Below are 18,770 nucleotides of genomic sequence, written 5' to 3'. Positions count from 1 at the left end.
GGAATTCATTGTGTACAATTCTGAAAACTATTTTTCGTCTGGGATAGAAGGGCATGGTAGCTGCTTTTAACTATTGTCTTCTGTAGAGGTGAAGCTCTACGATGGCGTATTTCCTTTTTAGACTTGAGCTGTATTTTTTAAAGCAGAGAGAGGCATGCACCGTTTTTTAAAAAGAAAAACAAGCTTAACGATCTTGTTTAAAAGTAAAACAACAACCAGATTCTACCCCATCGCTCATGTCCCCTGTCGGAGGCAACTGCTTCCTCTGCATTTTGGGCTGCCGTTGTGATACTCACCTGTGTATTTTGAAATAGAACGCTTGTATTCTTAAAATCTTCATTTTTGAGTCAAAGCATTAGCTACTGTCTTCTGACCGTGGAAGATACGGAGTTAACTCTCCTCTGCTGCCCCGACTCTCGGTACCTGCTCAGCCCCCTCCTTCTGCATCTTCCCAGTGCGCTGATGCTGATGCGGCAGTTTCGGTGAGTTCGGAGTCACTGTCTGCGTTAGTGAAGGACCGTGTAGTCACAGCGGAGACTTGGAGCAAACTCTGATTATTTTCTTCTCCTGTGCAGCCTTTTGTTTTCCTGTAATGTTGTGCTTACTTCGCTTTCCCCGTACGTACACTAGTGCACCCCTAAACTCCCCCATCATCTGCGTTTCCCCCTGGGACGTTCCGATGTGCTGTTCCCGTCGGCGACATCTCGCTGTCAGAGGCCGTCTGGGAGCCTCCCACCCGCCTCCCGCTCCACCCGCCGCCCTGGGGCTCTGGTGCGTGGCGTCCCGCGGGACCTGCAGTCACCAGCGTGCCGGTGTCCCTTTGCCTCTCTCCCACGTCAGGCCTTTTGTGTCCTGTATCCCCTGTCTTTCTCTTGATTCCGTCCCTTGCTTGGTGGCAGCCTGAGAAAGGGCAAAGAAGAGGTATGTTTCTTGAGAAGTCACATAGGTAAATGTCTTCATTTCACCTGCGAACTTGAGTACGATTTGGCTGCCCATAGCTCCCACCGTTGTTGTTGAGAAATCTGAAGCCGTCTCCGGTTCCTGATCCGCGGTACGTGACACAGTTTCTTCTCTGAAGCTTTGTGGGGTCCTGTCCGTGTCCCAGTGTCCTGAAATCTTCACGATGTGCTTCGCCCTGGGTCTGCTTTCTTCTCTGTGCTGGGCCCTCAGTGCGTCATTTCAGTCAGATAATTTATAGCTCTCAGTTCTGAGAAATTTTTTTTGGATTAAAAAAATTTTCTTTTTTAATTTTCTCTATTTTCTCTTGTTAGAGACATTTTTTAGAAACTTGACTTCCCGGACGACCCTGTATTTGCCTTGTCCTTTTTCTCCTACTTTCATCTCTTTTCTTTTTTTCTTCTTATTTTAAGGTGTTAAGTTTCATTCTTAATTTCATTAAACTTTTCTTTCTTTCCAAAAAAAGAAAAGAAAAAAATGATATACCCATTGAACACATCCATATGTTAAAGACCCAGATCAAAAAATCATAAATTTCTCAGGACCCTAGAATACCGTGTAGTCACTCCTTTCCCCAAGGGGAGCTACTATGTTAAAAATTAAGCTTTTTTGTTTTGACATAACTGTGGATTCACATACAGTTGTAAGAAATAACACTGACGGCCCATGTATCCCGTGCTCACTTTTCCCCAGGGGTAACATCTTGCACACGTTAGTACAACACCACAGCCAGGATACTGACACGAATATGGTCAAGATATAGGACGGTTTATCACCACCTGAATGTCTCATGTCTCCTCCTGTGGCCGCCACCGCTTTCCTCCTGCCTCTGCCCTCTACGGAACCCCCCGCAATCCCTTATGCACTCTCCATTTCAGGAATTTTGTCGTTCCAAGAATGATACGTGAATGGAAAATCATACGGTGTGTAATCTTTTAAGATTGGCCTTGTTTCATTCTTTACAGCTCTCTGGAGATCTGTTCAGGTGACTGTATGTACCAGTAGTCTGTTCCCTTTTATTGCTGTGGTGTAGTCCGTGGTCTGGATGTGTCACAATTTGTAGAACTGTCTGTCCGCTGAAGGACATCTGGTTATTTCCAGTTTGGCGTATCACAAATAAAGCTGTTAAAAGTATTTGTGTCTTGTTTTTTTGTGTGAAATGTTTTCATTTCTTGGATATAAATGCCCAGAAGTACAATTGCTGGGTCATATGGTCGTCACTGTTTCGATTGTTAAGAAATTGCCAAACTGCTTTCCAGAGCGGCTCTACCATTTTGTGTCCCCACCAGCAATGTATGAGTGAGCTGGTTTCTTCCTCTTCTTTTCAGAATTTGGTCTTGTCACTATTTTTACTTTAGCTGTTGTTACACATGTGTAGTGGTATGTTTTTTTTAATTTTTTTTATTTTTTTATTTTTTTAAAGATTTTATTTATTTATTTGACAGAGAGAGAGAGATCACAAGTAGGCAGAGAGGCAGGCAGAGAGAGGGAGGGAAGCAGGCTCCCTGCTGAGCAGAGAGCCCGATGTGGGGCTCGATCCCAGGACCCTGAGATCATGACCTGAGCTGAAGGCAGAGGCTTTAACCCACTGAGCCACCCAGGTACCCCGTGTAGTGGTATGTTTTTAATTAAATTTACATTTCCCTAATGGTTAATGACAAGAGACATCTTTTCCTATGTTTATTTGCATCTGTATATACGGTATCTCCTCTTTGGTGAAATGTCTTATGTCCATTTTCTAATTGGATTGTTTGGATTTTTTTTTTTTAACTGTTGAGTTTTGAGAATTGTTTACATGTTCTAGATACTAGTCCTTTGTTGAATGTGTCTTGCAAACATTTTCTCCTATTATAATTTGTCTTTTCCTTCTCTTAGTAGAGACTTTTATAGAACAAGATTTTTAATTTTGCTGAAGTCTGATTTAGCAGTTTTTCCTTTTATGAATCATGCATTTGGTATTAAGTCTAAGAACTCTTTGTCTAGCGCTAGAGCCTAAAGATTTTCTCCTAGGTTTTTTTTTTTCTTAAAGTTACGTGTTTTTACATTTTACATTTAAATCCACGCCCATTTTGAGTTGATGTTCATATAATATTCATATAATATTCATATAAAAATGTGAGACTTAGATTGACGTTCGTATTTTGCCTGTTGATATCTAATTGCTCTGGTGCCATTTGTTGAAAAGGTTATCTTCCCTCATAAAATTGTTTTTGTGGGCGCCTGGGTGGCTCAGTTGGTTAAGTGACTGCCTTCAACTCAAGTCATGATCACAGAGTCCCGGGATCGAGTCCCACATCCAGCTCCCTGCTTGGCAGGGAATCTACTTCTCCCACTGACCTTTCTCCACTCATGTTCTCTCTCATTCTCTCTCTCTCAAATAAACAAATAAAATCTTTTTTTTTTTTTTTTTTTTTTTTAGATTTTATTTTATTTGACAGAGAGAGAGATCACAAGTAGGCAGAGAGGCAGGCAGAGAGAGAGGAGGAAGCAGGCTCCCCGCGGAGCGGAGAGCCCGATGCGGGGCTCGATCCCAGGACCCTGGGATCATGACCTGAGCCGAAGGCAGAGGCTTTAACCCACTGAGCCACCCAGGCGCCCCAACAAATAAAATCTTTAAAAAAATTAAATAAATTGTTTTTGCATCTTTGTGAAATATCATCTTGACATATTTATATAGATTTATTCCTGGGTCCTGTGTTCTGTTCCATTGATCAGTGCGTCTGTTCTTCTGCCAGTGCCACATAGTTGTGATTATTCTGTAGCTGAAATAAATCTTCTTTTTCAAAATTGCTTTAGCTGTTCCTGTTCCCTTTTTTCCCATAGATTATTCATAGGGAATAATCTCTGTAGCTACAAAAAAATCTTGTTCAGATTTTGGTAGGGATTGTGTTAAACCTGTGCATAAATTTAAGGAGAACTGAACTTTGCAATGTTGAATGTTCTGATTCATGAACATCATTTGTCTCTCCTCTTTTTTCTTTAAAGTGGACTTCACGCTGGGCCCAGTGCAGGGCTTGAACTCATGACCCTCAAATCAAGACCTGATCTGAGATGAAGAGTCAGATGCTTAACCGACTGAGCCAACCACATTTATTTAGATTTTTTATGTCCATTTATTTAGATTTTTATTTCTTTCATCAGCATGTGGTAGCTTTCAGCGTATAGTCCTTTGCATTAACTTATATTTAAATATTTCTTTTTCTAGTAGATTTTGTAGATTTCCTGGGATTTCCTATGCAGACCATGTCAGCTGCAAATAGACACCATTTCTTTCTTTCTTTTTGATTTGTATATATTTGTTTTCTTTTTTTTGTCCTTACTGAAATGGCTAGAGCTTCCAGCACTACATTGCATAGGACTGGTAAGACCAGATGGTCTTGCTTGTCCCCTCTCTTAGAGAGAAGCATTAAGTCTTTCTCCACTAAGTGTAATGTTACCTATAGATTTTTGTAGATGATCTTTATCTAATTGAGGAAGTTTCTCTCTATTCCTTTTTTTCTGAGACTTTTAATGAATAAGCATTTAATTTTGTCAAAATCTTTTCCTGTACTAATTAATAGGATTATGAAACTTTTTTTTGGTTAGTTAATATGGTGGATTTACATTGATTGGTTTTCAAATACTGTAACCAGCTTTGTATCCTTGGAATAGATCTCAGTTGGTCGACGTGTACCATTCTTTTTATATATTGCTAAATTTTCTTTTCTAATATTTTGGTAAGGATTTTTGTGTCTATGTTTATAAGGGATATTGTTCTATAGCTTTCTGGTGTTTGGGCTGTTTTTCTTATGGATATAAGATTCTGGGTTGACAGTTGTATTCTGCCACTTTCTTCTGATGCACACGGTTTCTGATGAGAAATCTGCTATCATTTGAATTGTTTTTCCTATATGGGTAAATTGTAAGTCATGTCTCACTGCTTTCAAGATTTTTTTTCTCTGTCTTTGGTTTCCAACTTTGACTATGATGTGTCTTGGTGTGGGTTTCTCTTGTTTGGAGTGCATTCAGCTTCTTGAATCTGTAGGTCTTTTGCCAATTTGAGAAGTTTTCAGCTTTTATGTATTTGAGTAATTCAGCCCTGCCCTTTTCTTCTCCTTTCAGGACTCTAATGACATGACTGTTCAATCTTTTGTTATAGTCCCATAGGTCCTTAAGGCTCTGTTAATTTTTTTTCCCAGTCTGTTTTCTTTCTGTTGTTCAGATTGTGTAATTTCTACATTCTGTCTTTCAGTTGGCTCATTTTTCCCTCCCTCCTCCATTCTGCTGTAGAGTCCATCCATTGAATTTATCTTATATTTTGGCTATTATCTTTTTGAGTTCTGAAATTTCCATTTTGTTTCTCTTTATATATTATATCTCTTTCTGGGACTTTCTATTCCTGTGCTTCAACTTTCTTCTTTCTTTCTTTTCATTTTTTTAAGCATGTTTTTAATTGCTTTTTGAAGCATTTTTTTGAAGTCTATCTGGTTCTAGAATGCATTATTTTTGTTGAAACTTGGAATTTGGGGTATTATGTTATGAAACTCAGGATCATATTTAAGCCTTCTGTTTTAGCTGGATTTTTCTGACATGCTCTAGCAGGTGAATTGGAGATATTGCCTCATTACAGCTAGACGGAGGTTGAAGTCCAGGTTCCCCACTCACCCTCTTGAGGGTGAAGGAGCTCCTTGTTACTATGAAGTAGAGATGGGTGTTCTGGCTCTCCATTAGGTATCCACTGACACTTCCCTGGCTGGGAGAAATAGGAGTCCCTCATTACTGCTCCCTATGTGGTTTCCATTGATACCACAGTGGGGGTGGGGAGAGGAATCTCGTTATTGCTGGGTGGTGGGAAAAGTCATGAGTCTCTACTAGGCCTCTTCTGATACCACCCCGGATGGAAAAGTAGGGATATCTTGTTACTAATAGGTGGGGATGTAAGTCCAGGATCCCCCAGTGTTCCCCACTAATGATGTCTTGGGGACATGACCTCATTACCACCTAGCAATGATGAAAGTCCCAGGTCCCTACTTGGTGTTCTCTGATATCACCTCAATTTAGGGGTTGGGGTGCCCTGTGATAGCTTGGTGGAAGTCTAGGCTCCCCCTGTAGCCTTTGCTGGTGGGGTTGGGGGTTAAGACACATTATCCCCCAACCCCAAATCCCACTCTGTGCTATTTGGCTGGAGTAGAGCTGGTATTATCTAAAGTTTTCTGTTTTTCTAGGCTGCAGTTTTCCTCATCTTTTAGCCAGAGAGGACTTTGTGGGGTTTTTGTTTGTTGTTGTTGTTTGGTTGGGGGTTTTGTATTATTTTGGTTTGTTTTTTGGTTTGCAGTCATTGGTATTTCCAAGTTCTTTAGCCCCATTCATCCCCATGTTGTTCTTTGGGTACCAAGGTCCCTAGCTTGTTATAGTCCCATAGGTCCTTGAGTTCTGTTAATTTTTTTTCCTCCAGTCTGTTTTCTAGCTGTTTTTTCCAGCCTTTTCTGTCTACCTTTCAAAGTCTTCTGTATTTGCTTTCTATATAATGTCCAAGATTTTTAGTTGTACTTAGCAGGAGCAGTAGGAAAAAGTGTGTCTACTTAATCTCTTTGGAAGCAAAAATCAACCCTGACTTTTAATACCCCAAATTAGTTTTGCTTGCTTTTGTAACTCTGTATAAATGCAATCATATGGTATATGTTCTTCTGCTTCTTGCTTTTCTCAGTCCATATTATGTTTGCGAGATTTATCTGTATCATTGCATGAAAGTGTAATTGTTCCTTTTTTACTGCTGTATAGTATTTTTTATATGAATATAGCATAGTTTATGTATTCTGCTATAGATAGGTTGTTCCCAGTTTTGAGCTATTAAAATTGGTCTGGTGTGAACAGTTTTGTAGATGTTGTTTGTTGAATACATTACTATTTAATATACATCGAGGAGTTCTCATCAGGTAAACCTTCAGGTTTGGTAGCTATTTCCAGTTGTCAAAGTAGTGTATCAATTTACATTCCTAACAGCAACTTATCAGAGTTCCAGTTGCTCTACATCCTCACCAACACTTGGTATTATTTATTTTAGCCATTTTGGGAATATGTTTATTATCGCATTCTGTTTTAATTTGCTTTTACTGCTCACTTGACTCAAGCTGAGCATGTTTTTACATATTTATTTTCTGTTTGCATAAGCTCTTTTGTGAAGTAACTGTTTAAGTCTTACTCATTTTTCCTATTAGCCTACCTGACATCTTTCTATAGATTTTTAAGAATTCTCTATATATCTGGAGACATTCTTTTGTCAGGTATATATAATATTCATCCTCACCAGAATACCTTATTTTAGTCTTTGGCTTGACTTTTCCATCGTTAATATTGCCTTTTGATGGAAAGAAGTTTTTAATTTTAATGTAGTCCAATTTACTTTTTCTTCCTTAACACAGAGCAGTCTTACATCCTATTTAGTAAGTCTTCTTCTATCCTAAGATCTTCAAGATATTTTTCTGTTTACAGTCTATCGGGAATTGATTTTTGTGTATGATGTGAAGTAGAGGATCTGTTTATTGTTGTTGTTGTTTTAAGTAGTCGCCTTAAATTCTTCTTTTACATCATCCCTTACTTTATCATTTATGCCTTTTTCCCCACAAAAAAATTCCATAACTTTTTCATTCAAGCATTCCTTTTCTTCCCCTTCATCCCCCTTCTTCTTGAAAAATAAGTATTATCTTATTTTTGTTTCATAGTTGCATTTCTTTTCCTATTTCTGAAAATAATATATTTAGGAAATATTTTCCTCCTCACACAGCTCCTATTTTCTCCAGGTTGATTTTTTGTTTTTGTTTTGTTTCTGACTTTCATGGAAAGCACTTTCTTCAGACGTCTTACAGTTCTGGATGGCTGCCCATATTTAGTGGCAAAACTCCATGACTCTGAACTTCCATGTAGAGTGATTGGGTGGGTGGTTTAGTGGGGGAGGCTTTGGTGTCGAGATCCTCAGAGAACCTTCCAGTTTCCTGCCTGGAGGATGATAGCCTTGCCAGCCTCTGGAAACCTTGTGAAGGAAGTGGGATGGGGGTTCGGGGCAGGGCTAAAGTTTGGAATCAGTATGTATATGTTCACTTAATGCCCTGTTTGCAGTACGGTGCCCCAGCTCTCAACTCCAGCTGTTTCTGTACAACGGCAGAACCTGTTTTATTCTCTCCGGAGGGGAAAACCCTCTCGTTGTCTGGTTCGATGTGTGGAGTAGAGAAGAGCGCTGAATGATCTCAGCTGGAGTTCAGGCTTTCAGTCAACTCTGTTAGCAGCAGCCTCCCCTCCTCGCCTCTACACACACACACACACACACACACACTTGCATGCACTTCAACATAATGTGACCAACCCATGAGACTTTGAAGGATTCAGAGTAATAAATTCTGTTAATGGCTTTCCCCACTGTCAACCAAGATTTCAGTTTTCTAAGATTTACTAAGTTATTTACCAACTGTCTAATTATATTCTGGCTTCCAGAATCTTATTGCTCCATTTATGGGCTCTTTAATTCTCCTAGATTGGATTATGACTTTAAAAATGTGTGTGTGTTTTCATTTTAGTGGAGTTTCGGGATGAAAGTCAGATGTGCTCCGTCTCTCATCTTCACCCGGACGTGTCATATAACTTTTATACACTGTAAAAACAAATATTTCTTTTAAGTTTGAGCTCAGAAATGAAATTAACTTAGAAAATAAGTCCAAAGGAGAGTTATTGTTCTTTTCAGATGATGAGATGAGATTGGAGCTGCTGATGTGGCCAGGGGAAGGCACGAATGGTGAAAGAAACGTAAGTCTAGAACATTGAGAAAAATCAGCTGGATAGCAAAAGATAGGATTTTGCTTTTCCTTGAAGTTTTGTGGGGAAAACAGATTTTCCTTTACGCTAAAGAAAACATGTCTTGGGAACTAGATGGAGTTGGGGGTTGCACAACTTTGGGAATGCACTAAATTCCACTGAATTGTCTACTTAAAATGGTTAATTTTATGTTGTGTGAATTTTAACTCAAATAAAACAATTGCTTACACCTAAAAATAAGAAACACGTGAGCATTTTAAAAACTTACAGCCACACTGACACTTGGCTTCGGAGAGGAGGGGTTAGAGGACCAATGGGCTTAACACACCGGCCTCATTACGTTGTGTTTCACGGCCTCCCTAGCAGCAGTTTTTTTTAATGTTTGCAAGCCTGGTTCTGGGAGATTTTCAGCAAGTTAGTCTTTGTTTTGGGAAAAAGGGAGAACAAGATCTTTTCCAAGGGGGTAACAAGTGAAGTTGTTCCTCTCTGGTATAGAAGGTGAAAGGAATTACTATGTATTTAACGTATATACCTCCTACCTCAGCATATACTGATCGCAGCTTGGCAAATCTGGGCGCAAGCAAGATCTTTGGACTCTTTAATTATCTGTATAGTGAAAGAAAGGGAAATTCCGATGGAATGTGGCACAGTTCCTATAAATTTATGCCATTGATAATGCCATTTCATATGAAACACCCTGTCTTATAAGAAGGTTTAATAGCATTTCATTATCCAGAATGTAGCATTTGGCCGTTGATGGGGGTACATTAGTGTGTGCAGCTTAAAGCCATGATATTAGGGTTCAGACCCTCACTCTGCCATTTCTGAGTTATTGAAGCTCACCATGCCTCATTTTTCTCTTCTGTAACACAGAGAAAATAATAGGGATATCGAGATAAATATGAATTAACACATTTAAAGATTAAGTGTTGCCTGGCACAGAGTAAGCACTCAGTGAATGGTATCTGCTGTTGTTTTCTGAAATTTCAATCTATAAAAGCACACCTAGAGAAACGTATGGAATATATACAACATAAAGACTGTTTCCTTACCAGGATACCTTTGTCATGGCTGTAGTGAGCACCTCCAGGTGCAAACGTGCAGCTGACTCCCTCTTTCTCATCACATTTGTGGTTGTGGTTGAAAACTTATTTCTACCCTGCTACAGACGCTGAACGGTTTTAGCTACCTTCATTTTCTAGAAGTTCCACACTTCAAACGTGCAGTGGATTTGTTTGAAAAGTAAAACCAAGAAACTGTAAATACTATTTACTTTCAGTTTTCTATATTTGGTTTAGACATAATCCCTATCATTTGTACATTTTCACCAGGAATCAGTGAAAATATTTGAGAATGAACCTGAGCTATAAACCTGCCATTAAAACATGTAATTAGTCAGTCAGTAGCCAAAGAAGTATTTGATTCTTTGAAAGCTGTTTCTCTTTTTTAGTATTGTGTGGCTGCGAGTGGTAAATGGGAGAATTTTCTCTCACAATTATTATTTTTAGCTGTAGTTTGAAACTCCTCAGCTTCTTGCAAGATGAAATTCTGGGTTTAAATATTATTTTCAAACTAAGCCATCTTTAAAATTTTACTTTACAGATCAACAGTCGAGATTCTGAAGGTGATAAGCTTTCTGATGGTGGTGGGAAGCCATGGCGTCAGATGATAAAGTCGCCATCTTAACTGACGATGAAGAGGAACAGAAGAGAAAGTACGTGCTCGCTGACCCCTTTAATGGTATTTCCAGGGAACCAGAACCACCTTCCAATGAAACGCCCACCTCCACAGAAACGGCCGCTCTTCCTGAGGAGGAAATAGACTGGATAGAGAAACATTGTGTCAAAATAAACAATGATCTTCTGATATCCAAGGTCTTCTATTTTTTCTTCTACTCTGCATATGGCTCTCTTTACCCGCTCCTGCCGGTGTACTACAAGCAGCTGGGGATGTCGCCCAGCCAGAGCGGACTGCTGGTGGGCATCCGGTACTTCATTGAGTTCTGCAGTGCCCCCTTTTGGGGTGTAGTTGCAGATCGCTTTAAAAAAGGCAAAATCGTCCTCCTCTTTTCTCTTTTGTGTTGGGTGTTATTCAACCTGGGCATCGGATTTGTCAAACCTGCTACCTTGAGATGTGTACCAAAGATCCCCCCAACATCTCATCCCGCTAACTCAAGTCACCTGCTGACCATCCCGCCAACCAACTCTTCCCTTGCCGCGTCCCCACGAGTGCGGGAGAAGAGGGGCCTGCCCCCTTCCACCTGGCCAGTGATACCGGAAACGGAGCCCAATGTCACAGAAACGGTCATCTTCTCGACAGCTCCGAACAAGACCAGTGGGCCCACTCTGCAGCCTCAGACAGATGAAATTACGGACCATATTACGGACTTGACCTTGAGTCCAAGCACAGCAACGCCTGCCTTCCTGGGAAACACAACCAGAGAGACAACCACCGCTGTTGTCACCACCACCAAATCTGTACCGTCCAGTCAGGTCACTCTTGTTTACGATCAGCAAGAAGTGGAGGCTATATTCCTGGTGATCCTGGTCGTCGTCATAATCGGAGAATTTTTCAGCGCCTCTTCGGTCACCATCGTGGACACGGTAACGCTCCAGTACCTGGGCAAGCACAGAGACCGCTACGGCTTGCAGCGCATGTGGGGCTCGCTGGGCTGGGGGCTGGCCATGCTGTCTGTGGGCATCGGGATCGACTACACGCACACGGAGGTGCTCGTCGACGGGAAGGGGTGTAGACCCCCCGAGTCCCGGAACTACCAGGTCGTCTTCATCGTCTTCGGGGTCCTCATGACCGTGGCTTTGGTCGTCGCCACGCAGTTCCGGTTCCGCTACAACCACTTCAAGCCCGACGAGGGCCAAGGGAGAGCGGAGGAGATCCCTGCGGCGGACAGGAGCAGCTCCACCGAGTCCTCCGAGGGGACGCCCGCCGGCCCGGGCCGCTCGCCGGCCTTCAGCTTCTGGGCCCTGGTGCGGCTGCTGTGCGGCGTGCGCTACGGCTCGGTGCTCTTCGTCGCCTGGTTCATGGGCTTCGGCTACGGCTTCGTGTTCACCTTCCTCTACTGGCACCTGGAGGACCTGAACGGGACCACCACCCTCTTCGGGGTCTGCTCCGTCCTGAGCCACGTGTCTGAGCTGACGGCCTATTTCTTCAGTCACAAGCTCATCGAGCTCATCGGCCACATCAGGTAGGAGCGCGCGTCTCTCGCTGCCCCCGGCCGCTGCCCCCGGCCTTCCGCAGTGACCGCTCCCGGGAGCGCATCTAGGGAAATCGGTTTGTGCGGGGCTGGGGTGGGAACGGGGCTTGGTGTCGCTCTTCCTCCTCCGAATGGAAGCAAAAGGAAGGAAGTAACGAAGCTACTTGGGTGACGTGAACCAGACACAAGATGCTGCCTCCCGCCGCGTGCGGGAGGCTCGGGTCGCCGGCTCCGGTGCAGGAGCCCTCATTCAGGGAGCTGGACCGGCCTGCGGCCCAGAAGGGCCTGTTGCTCCGGGCGTCTGTGAAGCAGGTTTTTGTTTGTTTGTTTTAAAGATTTTATTTATTTATTTGACAGAGAGAGATCACAAGTAGGCAGAGACGCAGACAGAGAGAAGAGAGAGAGGAGGAAGCAGGCTCCCCGCTGAGCAGAGAGCCCGATGCGGGGCTCGATCCCAGGACCCTGAGATCATGACCTGAGCTGAAGGCAGAGGCTTAACCCACTGAGCCCCCCAGGCGCCCCAGTGAAGTGGGTCTTAAGTGGGTAGAGCGGATTCGGTTCTTCCAGCTTCAGATCTCCTCCGCCTCCCGCGGACGCAGATCGGGCTTGGATCCGTGGTTGATGACGACGTTGGTCATGTTCAAGGAGGCCGTAGCCGCCATAATCGCTCAGCCATGATGCTACCCGAGGAGATTCTTGTATGTTTTTTTCTCACTATTACATCCATCTCTGCATTTTTGTCTGCCATGAACACATGGGACATTTAAAAATCTTCCTTTTACCTAAATTTCCCATAGCATCTTTTTAGTAAAAAAAAAAAAAAAATCTACCAATGCCCAGTGTTTCTTCTGTGATGTTGCTCACGTTAATGTTTGTCTGAAGTTGACCGAACAGTACCTGTCAGTCCTCCAACAACTTCCTGTCAGTCCTCCTGCTCTGCTGTCGGCTGGAAGGCTTAGACCCAGCTACCCGTGAGTGCTCTTATCTCAGAGAACAGCATGGCAGCTCTCTCCCTAAATTTCAAATCGCTGTAACTGAAAGAAAGCAACCATGTGTGTCTGTGTGTGGTGATTGTCAAGTCTGTCTCTGGCAAATTGAAGAGGAGGAATAGATACGGACAAGATTTAAGAAACAGTGATCTTTTCCCCTTTCCTGTTAACTGAAGATTTTAATTAATTAATAGCTTACATCATTTGATTTAATTTAAAGCTTCAGCCTACAATCACTCTTTTCCCCAAACAATCGTGAATATTGTTTTCTTGTCGGGAAGCTGTGTCCTCCTGCTTTTGTTTCTCAAGTCTTTGACCCCTTTGTTGTCACTAAACAAAGTCAAGCATTGTGTGGTTGGTTCCCAGACCCACAGGGTCCCCAAGGCACATTCAGTGGAACCAATGTGAAAAGAGTCTTAGAATATCAGGGGCTTGGAATGTCCTTCAACTTTGTCCAGGTCATGTTTACATTCTCTGCGTTTTGTGGATTGACCATGATGCATGTAGACACTTCTCTTCAGCTCGAGTGTATGAGGGGTTCCTCTCCTCAATGAAGCAGCTTTTTGAAAATAAATATTTTATTTGTTGATTTGTCAGAGAGAGAGAGAGAGCATGCAAGCAGGGGGAGCAGGAAGCAGAAGGAGAATGGGACTTGATCCTGGGATCATGACCCGAGCTGAAGGCAGATGCTTTACCAACTGAGCCACCCGGGTGTTCCTCAAATAAACATCTTTAAAATCAGTCATTTATTCCCAGAAAGGCACACAGGTCTCATAAGTGAGCAGAGTTCCTAGATGTCATGGTTTAATCAGTCACTAGCATTAATTGAGCACTGACTCTGTACAGAGAATGAATATGCGTTCTATTTTCAAAGAAATTGTTAGGCTCTTCTCGTGCGCTAAGAAAAGGAAGTTTATTTTTTGTCTTTGCCTTTTGTCTGAGGTGTATATTTTCATGATAAAATCCTAGCAGTTTTACTAGTAATTTTGGTAAGTACGTGAAACTTATACTTGTTTTTTTTCCTTTTTCTCCGGAGCATTATTGATTACTCATTACTTAAAAACCTACAGCTCAGGGGCACCTGGATTGTTCAGTTGGTTAGGCGTCTGCCTTCGGCTCAGGTCATGATCTTAGGGTCCTGGGATCAAGGGCCATCATTGGGCTCCCTGCTCAGCGGGGGATTCTGCGTCTTCCTCTCCCTGTGCCCCTTCCCCTTGCTCGTGTTCTCTCTCAAATAAATAAAATCTTAAAAAACAAAAAAACAAACAAAAAAACCCTATAGCTCATTCTACTTTAATTTTCTGATTTTATGTACAGAAAACATATTCCTTTTGTTACTTAATGATGTGATGGAAGAAAAAGGCTCTTGTGGTCACACTGCTGTCCCAAGAGTCTGCTGGGATTCTGTCAAGCTGTGGTCATTTATCTCTTTCGTATTTTAATTCTGTCCATTGAACGTATTATCTGAACTACTTCTAAAAGATTCTCTTAGCTGGCCTGTGATTATGCCCACTGTTCAAACAGAACAGGTAGGTTTCTTTTGGTAAGAATTTGGGGAGCCCAGTCAAGTGGTGGCAGTTGAGATTTGGGGCTTTGAAAGCGTGACAATGACTGTCTGAACTTCTCACTGGAGCACTGTCAGACATTAAATAGTTGACAAAGAGAAATTATCTTTCCATGATTGATAGTCTTTTATGTTTTCCGTGTAGACTCATAAGGAGGGATCTGTCTGTGGCTCTTATGTATGCACTGATGTTTTTTCAATATTCTGTGACTGTTTTATTGGGAGCTTGTTTTCAGGAGTCAGTACTACCATAAAAATTAGAAATAGCTTCATGTGGTCAGAAGTAGATTTGCCACTTTTTTTTTATATGGATGCATAAGAAAAATTCATACCAGAAAATAGTTTTTTAAAATAGCATGTCCAATTTTGAAGTACTTAGTATTTTAATAGTTAACACAGTTGGGGCCCAGTTTTTCAGGGAATAAAGTATCAGTCTCATGACGCGCACACACACACACACACACACACACACAGAGTAAATGATTTCTGGTTTTTTGTTTTTTTGTTTTTTTTTTTTAATTTTTTTATTTTAATAAACATATAATGTATTTTTATCCCCAGGGGTGATTTCTGGTTTTGATCTTGGATTTTGTCCTTCTCTGGAAAGTAGCTTTCTCAGGCAAGTAGGATAATGCTCAATCTTTCCACGCAAAAGGTAAATTTCTTTTGATGTGAAATCACGAGACTTTGGAATTTATAGCAAGTATATTTGTAGGCCAATTTATGTAGAGATGATAACTAGACTTCTTTAACTAGAAATGTAAATGTATCTTAAGGGTATATTTATGCCACTGAATGTTTTAACAGTCATGAGTAGGGTTGTGGTCAAAATGCATTACAGTTAGTCATGTGTACATTTGTAAATCATTCCTATCTAATGTTGCTCCATCATCTATTATTTGATTGAAATTTATTTATATTTTAAGGGACACAAAAATCTATTCAGTCAACTTAACTTTTCCCTAAGATTCTTATACTCAAGGTCAGTTTTGCCACGCAGATATTTACTGATAGGGTAATAGATTAACCACTTTTAGCCATTAATTACTACTTAATAGTAGCTAAGTATCCCAGTGAGCTAGCGGGTCAGCTTAGGAAAGACGGAAATGTATGACGCAAATATCAAGAGGAGGAAAACAAGTTTTCCTAGTGTGGGAAGACCGAGAACAGAGAACGAGACACTGGGCTACCCGAGGTACCTGAGGTCACAGGGAGGTGGGACGTGACATTTTGTCACTGGGGGAACAGAAATCGGCATTATAAGAAGGAAGAAATTCTGCTGTTGGCGCATTCAGGGACGGCTTCACAGAGAGGGGGAGTTTGAGCCTGCCGCGAAGGATCTGGAAAGATCTTGTTCATTTACTTACGTTTTGCTGCTTCTCCTCTCCCTGTTCTTACCATGCTTCCGTGCCGTATTAGCTGCCCACCACACGCTTGAAGCTCAACCTGTGTGCCCAAGGGTTACCGATTGGCGGCAGTTCAGACTGTGAACACGGAGAAGATCAACAAGGAAATTTTGTGGTTAAAGAAGAGAAATGGGCCAAGGAAGATCAGTTAGGCTGTCTCCAGATTGTATTCCAAATGTCTGATCTTACTGAAATGTTGGTCTGTGCTTTATTGCTTGAAGTGGGCACTCTCATGCTTCGGCGTATTTTGCGTCGGGGGAAGGGTGTGGTACGCTCTTTACTGTCACCTTTTGCACGTCTTGCTTCAGGAGGAGCTGGCTGCGTGCGCTCCCCGCGCGCCGTCCGCTGGGCCAGGTGCCCTCTGTGAGTGCGTCTGAAGCCGACCTGAGGCCTGAGCAGGGGAGAGAGGAGAGCAGAGGGAGAAGGCATGTGAAGAGCAGAAAGGGAAAGAAAAAGAAAGAAAGCAGATGCTGCTTCCTCGAGGGGAAGCTTTCTTCTTGCCTCCCTCCTGAAAGGCCGGGCTCCACAGCGCTTCCGAGCACCGGCTTGCCGGCACATCGCCCGGTTCAGAGCCTGGCTTCGCCGTTTGGAACTGCGGGGCCTTGGGCAAGTTAGATAAAAGTTTCTGCATCGCTCTTTTGTCATCTGCAAATACGGAAACTGTAAGGACCTACCTCTTAGTTCTGGGTTTTTTTTTTTTTTTTTTTAAATGAAGATGAATGAGATGAAACATGGCAACAGCTTAGTACAGTGAACGGCATGTATTAGGAGTTCAGTTGATTTTTAAAAATTATTACCACTATGCTAACCTTCGGATAAATTATGTTGCTGTAGGGGCCACTGAATGAGAAAAACACAAAGACTTAATAGAGTATCGTAAGTGTACAGACCATTAAGGTTGCAAAGTGAAAACGTTTGTGATTTTCAAAACTAACATTCTTTGTCAAAGACGACCTGGTCAGATTGAGTTTTTCTCCCCATGTTATGACGACTGTGGATTGTAATAGAGTCCTTCGTGCCATTTTTTAGAGCTGTGAGCGGCCGGCATACAGGGTGGATACAATTGTTGCTGTCGTTATATGTGATAGATTTCTTTTTTTTCTATTGCTTTCCTGCTTTACCTTCAAAGACAGCGATACCCATTTTTATAGGAAAAGCCTTTTAGGGAGCTATTTCAAGCAAATACAGATTCTCACCATTAAAACGTATAAGCCATAGAATCCCAGAAGTAGAGGAATTTATGGTCAAGAGTTGAAAGGCAGTGATTTGGTTCTTACAGTCCCTTGAAAAGAACAGCTTCGTAAAGAGAGATGTCACCACGTGACAGCTGTCAGGCTGACTTGCTCGTAACCGCGTTACGTTAATCGAGCAACTCACAGTTCAGAACGAAAGGCCCGTACTGCGGGGCAGTGCGAGTGAGTGCGGGGCTTCTGGTCCTTGGTGTCGTATCTGGTTTGTTCTCTCTTTTCCCTTTGGTGGACGGAGGCACTGAGTGGAAGAGAGCAGCTCTCACTCCGTATAAGCTGCACCCTGGGGTCTCACACAGCCCCCTTCCCCAGCTCACAGGCTGCGGGATGTTCATTAGGGTGTGCACCGGCGACGGTAGAGACAGCACGGTGGAGACGAGGCTGCCGTCCAGGGTGCGCTCAAGTTAGACATTCTCTATTGCCTGAAGATTGCATTGTAAGGTATATACCTATCTGGAAAAACACACACATGCAGAAAGACGTTTGCTTGCTTGTCCAGCTTCCTAAGTGGAAAAGAGAAAGAGTCCAAATGCCCGTCAGTTGGAGAATGAGTGTGTTCGCTACAATATAGTCGTTAAGATGAGAGATGATGCAGAGGTTAAAAGGAAGGGACTAGATCAATATGTCAATATGAAAAGTTCTTAAAAATATGTTGAATGGACAAAAAAGCAAGTTTCAGAATGAGACATAGCTTGGTACATTTATGCACATTTTAACAATGCATATTAAAAGTCATATTGTGTGGGTACACCTATATGCATGGAAAGACATTTACATTTGGAGAGGAAAAAATTCATTTCAAATTCATATTAGCCCTTGTTTTCTGGACAGGCTGTAGAAAAGAGGGGGCTGGGTTTAGGGACAAAGAGGATAAGGAGAACCTCCACTTAATCTGCAATATTTCATTTTTTAAGGAAATATGGAAAAATACTCATAATTTTCCATTCTTGGCACTGGACATATGTATTGCAGAAGTTTTCTTTTGGATTTCTTATTGGAAAATAGCTGAAAGCTTGTCTACTTATAGTGAATCTAATATAATTATCCTCAGATAGAAGAATTATTTGTGTGTGTGTGTGTGTGTGTATAAACTATAGAGACATATTATATCCAAATACATAAAACATGGAGAATTTGTACCATATATATATACATATATGTATATGTATGTATATATGGCCCATGTGTTTCCCCCTAAGCATAAATATAAATGACTAAAAATCTACTTTATGTAAGTATCATGGCCGCATGTTTCTTTAAAATGAGATAGGGTGCGAATTTATAGTATCTCATTGGGAATTAATATCAAAGTGCCCAACATCCCTGATTGGGGCAGTAATTACATTTCTTTATATATAGAAAGAAATTAGGGTACCAGAAAGCCGCACGAACTCCCGAAGACCGTCCTTCACCGCACGCGGTGAGTCCAAGTACAGGTGTTCGCTCTGGTGGTTTCAGTGTCTGGAGTCATTTGGTGTCAACTTACCGCCTTGTGTGGACAAGTCAAAAATCAAAGTAATCTGGATAATTGTGTTTCTACTTATCCACAGAAGCATTTGGTGGGTTGCCGATATACAATCGTGTGGGGTGCTCTGAAGAGTGGGTAAGAAT

The 18,770-nt window shown here is 42.0% G+C and overlaps 1 protein-coding gene across 3 annotated transcripts in view; it reads left to right on the top strand.

Moving 5' to 3' along the window:
* MFSD6 (major facilitator superfamily domain containing 6) overlaps window positions 1–18,770 on the top strand; it is a 69,627-nt gene that overhangs the window by 14,671 nt on the left and 36,186 nt on the right. For all 3 annotated transcript variants that reach the window (XM_080798490.1, XM_080798491.1, XM_080798492.1), the window contains exon 2: window positions 10,345–11,944. In XM_080798490.1, the coding sequence (XP_080654616.1) occupies window positions 10,398–11,944 (1,547 nt within the window). In that variant the 5' untranslated portion in view covers window positions 10,345–10,397. The remainder of the gene's footprint in view (window positions 1–10,344; window positions 11,945–18,770) is intronic.

This window comes from Martes martes (assembly GCF_963455335.1).
Source record: "Martes martes genome assembly, chromosome: 3".
In the NCBI taxonomy this organism is placed as follows: Eukaryota; Metazoa; Chordata; class Mammalia; order Carnivora; family Mustelidae; genus Martes; species Martes martes.
The sequence above is the reverse complement of the archived record's forward strand: the minus strand, read 5'-3'. Positions and strand labels throughout refer to the sequence as shown.